Consider the following 10274-nt stretch of genomic DNA (forward strand, 5'->3'; position numbering starts at 1 on the left):
TTTTTAAAAAAAAATTCATAAGCCACACACACGATTTGAGAATGAGATCTTGGACATTGTCAGACATGAAGCTTTCACATACCATTAAAAAAAAAACAGGTAATCATGACTTGTTTCATTGTGAAAGTGAAACACCGACTCCGACAGCATACCTAGATCAACTTTTTTAGGGTAGTTTATACTAAATATTTATTCTTAATTATGGTCAACTTTTAGGAGATAATGGTCGGTCCAAAGAAAAACACACACAAAGAAACAAACAAAAATGGGGATTCGTAATGTAGTAATTTTGTTCAATCCATCATAAGAAAGTCCTAATAATCAAGAAAATCTACCCTATTAATTATTATAATCAGCTAATTACCTGGCCTTTTTATTTTCTTTTCATTAATTACTACGTACCATTTAACTTAATTATTTGTGGTCAAGATCTTGGAAAGCAACACCATCATTGAAAGATCAAGTGAAAATAACTCCCAAGCCAATCTAACTCTATTTTGGATTAGTTTTTCATGGAGTTGTAGTCAAAGACGATAATTTTGACATGATTGCACAGGGGGTGGAATGTGATCATTATAATAATATTGATTCCCGTTGAATAGGAGTCTCCAATTTGTGGGAATCGAGACTAGGTCAAATGACATTCATATATGTGATATCTCGTACAAGTCTCGAGTTCGAGTCTTTCTCATCCCATCCATTCCCCTGTAATAAAATAAAAAAAAAAGTAGCCTCCAATTTGTAATATTGACATGAGGCATCATAGATGGTTAATTGATTATTATGTTTTAAGAAAATAACATAAAAATCTCTCAATACAATATGTGTTCGTCATATTTTCCTAAAAGGATTCAATCTTCTCCGAAAACGAAGCAATGCACACACAAATATTTTGTGGGCTTGCCTCACATGTGTGCTTTATGAGTTATTGAGTAGGTCTGATAAATTTATCTAGTACACACCTAAAAGGTAATTAGTAGTTGCAAATTTTCATTATATGAAAACAAAAATACTTGAATCTTCAATTTATGACTCCATCTTATCCGCAATAGATATGAAGTGTTGGAGGTTAACTGGACCCTACATATGTATTTATAATAAATGATTATCACGCATGTCACACATACATGATTGAGATAAAATAAATGCTACAAATTGAGAGTCTGTAGCATTATTCATGAAAAAAAATATATCAAAAACTTGAATTTCGCTAACGGTTTTTTCGGTTCATTGGATAGGATAGGAGAGGGGAAACTCAAACCCTTGAACTCATTGTCATATGAATGTTATGAATCATCTCCCACCACCTTTTCTCAAAGGGTCAATACAACAATTGATGCTAAAAAAGATGTGAGTCCAGAATTTCAAAAGCGACAAATTGTGATGATATACTCTTGGAAGGTGAGAATAATTACACTATATCCCACAAGAAGTGGTGGCAATTTATTTGGGTGAATTCTTGAAAGCCAGGTCTTTGTGACTCCACTTACTTCTGCTCTGCAGCAGTGGAGGCACCAAAGTCCAATCCCAATCCCATCAAAGCATTGTCATGGTAAAAAATGGTATCCAATGAGAGAAGCAATTGATTGGACTCTAGCTAGAAAAAAGCATACAAGAAACATGAATTGGGTCAGAGTTAATCCTGAAAAGAAAAAAAGAGAGGAGAGACAGACAATGGTGGATGATATTGCATTGTTTCCATTAATAGTTGAGGAACTCACAAGGAAAAGTAAAAATGCAATTCAGGGTTCATTGGTGGTTCACTCTAGTAGGCATTTACAACCAAAGTAGGCTGTAGATTCCCCCTTTTAGTTAGTAGATCGCAGTAGACCAATTTGAATTACAGATAAGGGTTGGGTTCGAGACTTTAAAACTTGGGCTTGGATAAGAAAATAGACCCAAGATAGCGAGCCCAGCCAGACCCGGCACCACACTGCCAGGCTCATAAAATTTTACAAAAACCAGCCCAAGCCCAGTCCGGCATTTGAGCACCTCATTTAGATCACAGTGAACCCAACTTGATGTAAGACTTATAAAACTAGAAGGTGATAGTTTGATGCACAAATGGGAATTAGAACAAGACAGGAATGCTAGAGGTTGAAAATGGATTGAGAATTCAACCCTCTTAATGGTAAAGGGATAATTGTTGGAAAACCAAGAGGATGAGGAAGTGGATTCGTAGAGGTAAGTGGGTTTGTTGTTTTCTTCGCTATTCTCCATAGGAAAACATAGATATAGAAGGATGGAATTTGTACTCCATTGATGCTGAAGATGAACCGCTACTCTCCATAGGAAAACATAGATAGAGAAGTATGGAGTTTGTACTCCATTGATGCTGAAGATGAACCTCTTGTGTGGTAGGTGATAAAAGTTTTTTTTTTTCCTTAAAAGATTATTGTGTCAAGTTGAATAGAAGTTTTTCCTTCTTTTTAAAAAAAAAAAAAATTGATCTGGAACCACATAAGTATTTTTGACTAAAATTGGTTGACTTAATGCACATCAACAAAATCTAACCGACACTGTACAAAATCTACCCGAGTGATTGTTTTGTTTCATTTTGAAAAAATGGATAATGACATTGTAAGGAAAAATCTTAAAGTGTTAAAAAATAAACAACCCATATCTTTTGATGATGAAAAGTATAATTAAGTGTAAAATTTATTGTAACGAGATGACGAAGTAGACTTACTCTACTACCAACATTAAGCAAAATTCCTGACGTTAATAAGAGTTAAATGGTCTTTAAATGCTTTCGACCAACAACATCTAAAATCCACAGGATCTAGAAGTCTTGCAGCCTGATAGATTCAATGATACATGCGAAAATTGATAGTGGAGTTCATAACATAGGTACTTCAAGTACCACTTGAGGTAACTCATTTTTAAGAAACTACCCTAAAATCTAACCTCAAAGTTTTGGTGTCAAGAGGACGAACTACATACACGCTAAGCTCATCAAACCGCCTGGGAGCTTGTTGGCGCCACCAACGTGCTTGCAGCTTAGAAACCAAAGAAACCAAGTTCACTTGCCCTCTCCTTCTCAAATGTCTCGAAGTACTGATAAATGATGGTGACAGCCAGGAGAATCCCTGTCCCTGAACCAATTGCACCCATGAAATCGGCCAGCACTGTCAGAGCACCAATGCACATGCCTCCAAATGCTGCAGCAGTGGGTATGTAACGGTTCAACTCTTTCTGCAAGTTCGCCTCCCTATGCCCAGGCATAACCATTTGTTGTTCCTGGATAATGTAAGTGGAAAGATGAGATCAAACTCGGTCATACATTTTACTCCATAAGTGATATTAATTAAATGAGATTAGCTAAAACAAGGAATGATTTACTATAAATACTAAGCAGGCTGACATTCTAGTGGTGAGTAAGGCCACAGGCAGCAGATAAACTCATAAACAGCAAGAGCAGTTCCATAATAATATTTCAAATGAAAAAGTATATAAACCTCCGGTCCACATTTCACCTCAAGGACTATATATCAAAACTAGAAAAATAACATGAATGAAAACTGCAAAAATAATTAACCATAAGTAACCATTTGGTCCATTCCAGAACTTCTGCATCCTAGACACATACAAATATGAAAGAAAACTATTAAGCTTTATATCGGCAACAAGGCTTCTCCAAAATCCATGATACAATGCAAGGGCTTTTAAAAAGGTAAAAATTATCACTCAAGTTTTCGCAAGTAATTATAAAACTTACTCTCAAACTTATAGCATAAAATGAATTCATCAACATTTCTAGTCCAAATTTGGACATACTTTATAATATTTGATTCCCAAACTCTTACTCACATATATAGCAAAATATCACTAAAGAGTCAAAATCAGACAAATTGACAAATAACGACACAGTTTACTGATAAGGAGCCATTACTTTGTCCAATGGAATGGATGATCAGGCACCTCAACGCGGTATGATGTCGTTAAGCAAATTAGCAATGACCATGAAAGGCTATGGTGAAAATGGTAAATTAAAGCGATTAAGAAAAAAACACACAATTAAATACAGTGGTACCAAGAATCATTACATCATACAGTTACATCCCAGTATCCCACAGATGGACCGATTTGCAGGATTGAAGTGCAAGGTCTAAATCATAACAATTGGTGGAAAAAACAAGAACATAGATGAAATTTACCGGATTCAAATCCGTCTCTTACAAATAAAATTATCTATCCATCATTTAGTAGTAATGTCTCCCATAACTAAGAGAATGCTTATAGATGAAATTTACCGGATTCAAATCTATCTGTCTATTACAAATAAAATTATGTATCCATCATTTAGTAGTAATGTCTCCCATAACTAAGAGAATGCTTAGGGTGAGACTCCACTTTCCAGATATTCACCCTTATCATTACAACTCCTGAAGTGAGACCTAAGGTGATGTAATTTGAGATGGAACATAGAGTGAGATTCATTTAGTAGTTATGTCACCCACAAACTAAGAGAATGCTTAGGGTGAGATGCCACTTTCCAGATATTCAGACATAAGATTCACCCTTATCACTACGACACTACATCTCCTGAAGCAAGACCTAAGGGGATGGAATTTTTTCCAAGAGCGACACAGAGGTAAAATTAATTGCCACAAGGAGAATGTTACAAATGCCATAGCAATATTGAAACAAGTCAAACGACTAAAACAATAATCAAAGGAAACTAGGAAAATATCAACAGAAGATTCCTTGGTACTGTAATGGAATGAAGATTATGTGGTTTCTATCACGATTTAAAAAACTGAGTTGGATAATCGAGTGGAGGCCAGCTAAGTTTATGGTACACTATACTGGCATAATAAAAATATATTGCCATTAAAAGAAACACCACTCAGGGAAATAATAATGAATACAATAACATTTAATAGAAGGACATAACAACACCACCACCAAAGACAAGAAAATCAGTAAAACAACCACTGGTAACCCAAAACAACCAGGCACTTGAAGAATGGAGTTTGCAGCAAATGGGGGATAAGGAAATAGAGGGGTAGCAGGACTAATTAAATGTAAAGCATAAGCGAAAGGGATGGCGCATACCCTAAGCTGCCTGGCAACATCTCTGGCAGATGATCCAGAAACTTCAATCCAAGTTTTTGAAAAGAGTGCACAAGCTGACAACATGAATACAAGATAGAACAGCGCATGGAAAGGATTGGCCGCCATATCTGCTAAGCTGGAAAAACCAAAGCAAAATTGTGATTCATTGTCAGCATCTGTTCATAAGCGGAAAAAGCAGAACCTTGGGGGTAGCGAAGTATTATTTTCTTACTGTCATAAAGAAAGTATTGGTGAACAAAGTTAAGATAAATGAAAATGCTACATACCTTGATGGCGGTGTAATATAATATGCAATGCCACCAACAGGGACAGATTGACCATTGTACTCGGATTCCTTCCACTTACCCAAAAGATCCACTATGAAATTGCCACCGTACTTCCTATAGAGCAACTGCAAAATCGAAAATCATCAAATGACTAATAGATAATTCATTGCGAGTTATCTTTCACACCCATGACATTCTAGTACCTGAGAGATGAAGTAAAGGTTGGAGACAAGTGCAGACTGCAAAATGATGGGCATGTTAGAAGTGTAGAACAGCTTGATTGGATAAGAACCCTGCTGCCCACGAGCATTTTTTGACCTTACAGGCAGAACCACACGAAACCCTTGGAAGTAGATAACAATTAGGAAAATCAAGACTGTAGCAAGCAGATTTGTCACATTCGGTAGATTCTGACGATAAAAGGCCTCTCGTAAGGCACGAACCTTGTCTGTTCGAGTTATCAATAGATGGAATAAAGCAATAACAGCACCTTCAAATTCAGCTCCTCGGCCACTGTTTATGGTGGTTGGGCTGAATGCTTTCCAGATAATGTTTTCACTGCAAATTAAAAAAGGGCCAAAACTATTAGATATCGGATCCGGTAATAGAATCCAAGAAAACACAATGGGCTCATTATGATATTTATTTTTTATTAAAAAAATTCAGTAATCGATTTCGAGGAAAATGATCAATAGTGGATTGTGAGAAAATAACTATTTAACTCACCAGATATTGGTGGCTATAAAAAGGGAAATTCCAGAGCCAAGGCCATATCCTTTCTGAAGAAGCTCGTCCAAACAAATCACAATTATACCAGCAAAGCATAGCTGAATGATAATAATAATGGCATTCCCAACACCAAGTTGGCCAACACTGCCATACATTCCCGAAAGAACATATGCAACAGCTTCGCCAATAGCTATAAGAATACCCAACAGCTTTTGTGCACCATTCCTGAAAGAAAAAGAAATCCACGTGGAAAATTTTAAATACAGGAAGCACAAGCATGTGCTACTTGAACAAATAACGAGCAAAAGCTCAAATGAGATTATGAACCTAATTCATAACCAAAATACACAACGCAAACAGATAGTTTAACACAACAATGATACATTAATTAAGAAAAAGAAAAAGAAAATAAAACCAAACAAGTAAAATAATAAAAAACTTGGATACTTCATATGTGAATGACTGTAAATGTCAAGTTATAACTCAAGAACTCTTGCAGCTCTCTCTGTAAAGAGTTTACCAAAAACAATAAAAGAAGAATTTGAAGAAAGCACAAAAAATGTCCTTTGGTACTGAAATATCAACTCATGTCTATATGCTTCAATAAAAAGCCAACAGAAATGGTTCAAAAAAGGTAAAAGAAGCATCCAACATCTAATTAGGAAACCCATAAAAACATATGGTCCAAATACTACTTACAGCAGGGCACGATCTTCGCGTACATTATTGTCCACTTCAATGATCTTTGACCCAGCAAGAAGTTGCATTACCAACCCAGATGTCACAATTGGTGTGATTCCAAGCTCCATGACAGTTCCTCTGTTTGAAGCTAGAATAACACGCATCCAATAGAATGGATCGGCCCCAGTTGTAGAGTGTATGCCATACAGTGGCAGTTGACTGCATACCAAGAAAATGAAAAGAGAGATCACAGTGTAAATGACCTTCTCCCTAAATGGAACCTTCCTGTCAGCACTCTGAACTTCTGGTAGAAATGCCAGAAAGGGCCTAACGAGATGAAGCACTCTAAATCCACCTCCCATTTTATTTCCTCCAAACTAAATCTAACCTGCACCATCAGTGATTATCCAATGAAATCATCAAACTTAATTGTGCAAAAAAGCCATCCAATAATAAAAGATTTGCATTGCTTTTATGGCTAAATATGTCGCAATAGAAGCCAAAGTCATGTGATTTATGCAGCTTGTAAAAAGCTGAAAAAATTAACAAATTAACAGAAAAACATTCAGCTTTGCCCGAAATCCATATTTAAGAAAAGGAAAGGAAAACAATTCATTACTAATCCCGATTGCTGATTGATCAGCATCAAGAAAACAAACATTCAAACACACAACAGGAAAACAAGAATGGGATTTCCGTCAAACACTTGTGTGCATGTGTCAATGTTTCTACGTCTGTGCATCCACTTCATACACAAAATTTCACTATAAGAGGTAGATCTGACGCCAATCCATCTAAGAACTCAAAAACTTCTGTTTCACCACCAAAAATTAGAAAGAGAAATTAATTCTCAGATCTACAATTATAAACCATAACAACAATCCACAAACTAATCCGATACACTAAACGATCAAAACTAAAATTTCACAATCTCGCTAACAACATCAGATCTTCAAATCAAGAGCTACTAACCTGCCCAAATCGAGGAAAACGGACGTCAAGGAAAATGGATCTCAAGGAAATTTCTCTCTCGCGATGCTTTTATTATAAGGTGCTGTGGCGTTAGAGTCGACGATGTCTGACCAATAAAAAGTTGACAGATAGGATTGGGTGATTGACGTGGCTTAAGAGTTGACCAGATGTGTATTTTGTGGGTTTGGAGTTTGGACGGCAAGTTTGACCGGATTCATATTTTGTTTGTACAGAGATTTTTTGCATTTGGGGCCAATTTTTTGGGATTGGAATTAGTATATGTTGGTGCCACAGATTTAGAATTTAGTGTGAGGGAGACAACATCCGTTTTAATTGATTATATTAATAAAATTCGCAATCAATTTTCGACTAATTCAAAGTTTAGAGTTTAGTTCTAATACACTCCCTATCCCCTGCTTTGAAGAATACATCAACAAATTCATCTCTAACAGTTTCACTATCCTTACTTCATGATCTATTTGAATCTCTATATGCGATTTTACTCCTCGGGGTGAGGGAGTCAAAGACCGGTCCTTATGCATGCTAAATTACATTTCACACCCTTATTAAAGTGAAAACGCCAGCTTAGTAAGGAGGAAAGGAATGCAACGCTCATTTGCGACATCTTGACACTCTTCTTCCCTAAAGCTTCTTCACCGATGAGCTTCTTCTCCAAAGTTTCATTTGTGACATTACAAATTATTTAATTTGAAGGTATTTTGTAGAAAATAAAATCTACAGTTCAAATTTCGATCTTCATTATTTGTTTGATTTTGACCTTTGTTTGTTTCGAAATTTTGAGCTTTGTTTGTTTCATTTGAGCTTTGCTTATCTCAATTTTCGATCTTCAAATTTCGATTTTCATTAAAATATTTCTTATCTATCAACGGATGTTTTGCTATTATGGGTGAAATGAATGTTGGAGAATGGTTAAAATTGTGGATTAAATTGAGTGATGTGTTGTCCACAGATGCTACATAGTATGATCGTGTTAAACCTGTATATCATGATTGTCTGCAAATAACTAATAACTTGTGTTGTCCGTTCCATGGTTGGGTTTATGTTCACAAATATGATTAGTATTCTCTGGTCACTTTTTTTTTGGTGAAAATATGATTAGCCTTCAACATTTTTCTCTTTGCTTGGAAGGTACATCAATATGGAATCTCAAATTAATGATGAAAGCATGGACAAGCTAAAAATACGAAAGACAAAAAAAAATTATATTGTAGTGGAAGACCTCATTATAATCGCGACATGGGAGCATACTAGTGAGGATGTGGTGATTATAACTGACTAAGCAAAAGAATAGTATTGGACTAGAGTGTGGAGAGAGTACTTGTCGAATATAAACAGCTATCCATATCGACCAGAGAAATCAAGGTTAATCACTACAACAAATTTGTTTCATAGTCTCATTTGTTGTGCTCTTTGCAAGTTGAATATATTCATCCACCATATCGTCAGAAACTCCATAACACAACATTCTGAGTGCTACAGTGACTTTCTATAATGAAGATAAGTCCTCTATGCGTGCAACATTTTGAGATCGCACAAAGTATTAATCATAAGACACAACAACATCATGAATGCAGAGGAATAATTTATGACTTATGCGAAATCATCTTTCAAAATAGCTTGTGAGGAAGTATCGGGGTTGGAGAGAAGTAATCACGCACCATGTGATCGAAGTAAACACGATTGAGAACAGAACCTCGATGTGTCTTCGCTTTGCCTTTTCTCTCTGAACTTTTTCCTTCAACGGTTAAACAATTTTCATGCATAACCTCTTGTTCAGCAAAGTAAAGTAAGAGATGTTGATGTCTTCTTTGAAAAAATTGTAACATTGTAATATTAGAAGTAGAAGAAGAATGTTAGATGGAATGAAGGATGGATGAAATTTATGGAACACAACATCATATTGGTCGGGTTTGGCAGCACGGTTATAGGGCCACGTTTGTGTTACGATTGGACGTAACGGGCCTAATCTGTTTGTTGCAGCCCATCACGCATTTCGGCCAGCCCACGTTCATTGGATGACGTTCCAACCCACGTGAATTTCTCGTTCCAGCCCATAATACACACACAAGTACACGTTTCTTCATCTCTGTCATCACGATCTTGCTGAATCCATCCACAACTGAGCTCATCTCCCACCTCACGACATCCACGGTGACTCCGCTGCATATACACTCAGCTACAACGACGAGATTCGCGACGAGCTCAACTCAAATCAGGTATGTGCTCGATTTGGCCATTCAATTTCTTTTTCGTTGTTGTTGTTCGCGATGTGAGGGTTAGGGATTTCTGCCAAACCATGTCTGCCTTTAGGGTTTATGTTTTGCTAGATTCTCACTTCTCTTATAATGTATGAGCTAGATCGACACTTCTCTTATTGCTCGTTTCTCAATATGTCCAGTTGATATATTTCTTGTTACCCCTGTACTAGATCCATCCATTGTTTGTTGTCCCTCTTCCTAGCTCTAAAGATGAAGACTGAAAACCCCATGCTACAAAAGCTATAAATTCGAAATGTACATGTCCCTG

At 36.3% G+C, this 10274-nt stretch overlaps 1 protein-coding gene across 1 annotated transcript; it reads right to left on the bottom strand.

The window, feature by feature from the left end:
• Positions 1-2696: 2696 nt before the first annotated feature.
• On the bottom strand, positions 2697-7881 carry LOC119985847 (protein transport protein Sec61 subunit alpha-like). The gene is made up of 7 exons (XM_038830284.1): positions 7728-7881; positions 6774-7143; positions 6072-6299; positions 5549-5903; positions 5346-5470; positions 5059-5194; positions 2697-3240 (listed from the first exon to the last, which is right to left on the bottom strand). Exons 2-7 carry the CDS (start codon positions 7115-7117, stop codon positions 3001-3003), a joined length of 1428 nt encoding a protein of 475 aa, XP_038686212.1. The 5' UTR covers positions 7118-7143; positions 7728-7881; the 3' UTR covers positions 2697-3000.
• Positions 7882-10274: the final 2393 nt, after the last annotated feature.

The sequence above is a fragment of the Tripterygium wilfordii genome, chromosome 19, assembly GCF_013401445.1.
Source record: "Tripterygium wilfordii isolate XIE 37 chromosome 19, ASM1340144v1, whole genome shotgun sequence".
Classification (NCBI taxonomy): domain Eukaryota; kingdom Viridiplantae; phylum Streptophyta; class Magnoliopsida; order Celastrales; family Celastraceae; genus Tripterygium; species Tripterygium wilfordii.

Coding starts and splice junctions, on each gene's coding strand:
- LOC119985847 (XM_038830284.1), bottom strand. CDS start 7,117: ATGGGAGGTGGATTTAGAGTGCTTCATCTCGTTAGGCCCTTTCTGGCA. Junction 5,471..5,548: donor ACCTTTACTTCATCTCTCAG/GTACTAGAATGT, acceptor TCGATTTTGCAG/TTGCTCTATAGGAAGTACGG. Junction 3,241..5,058: donor ATGTTGCCAGGCAGCTTAGG/GTATGCGCCATC, acceptor TACATTATCCAG/GAACAACAAATGGTTATGCC.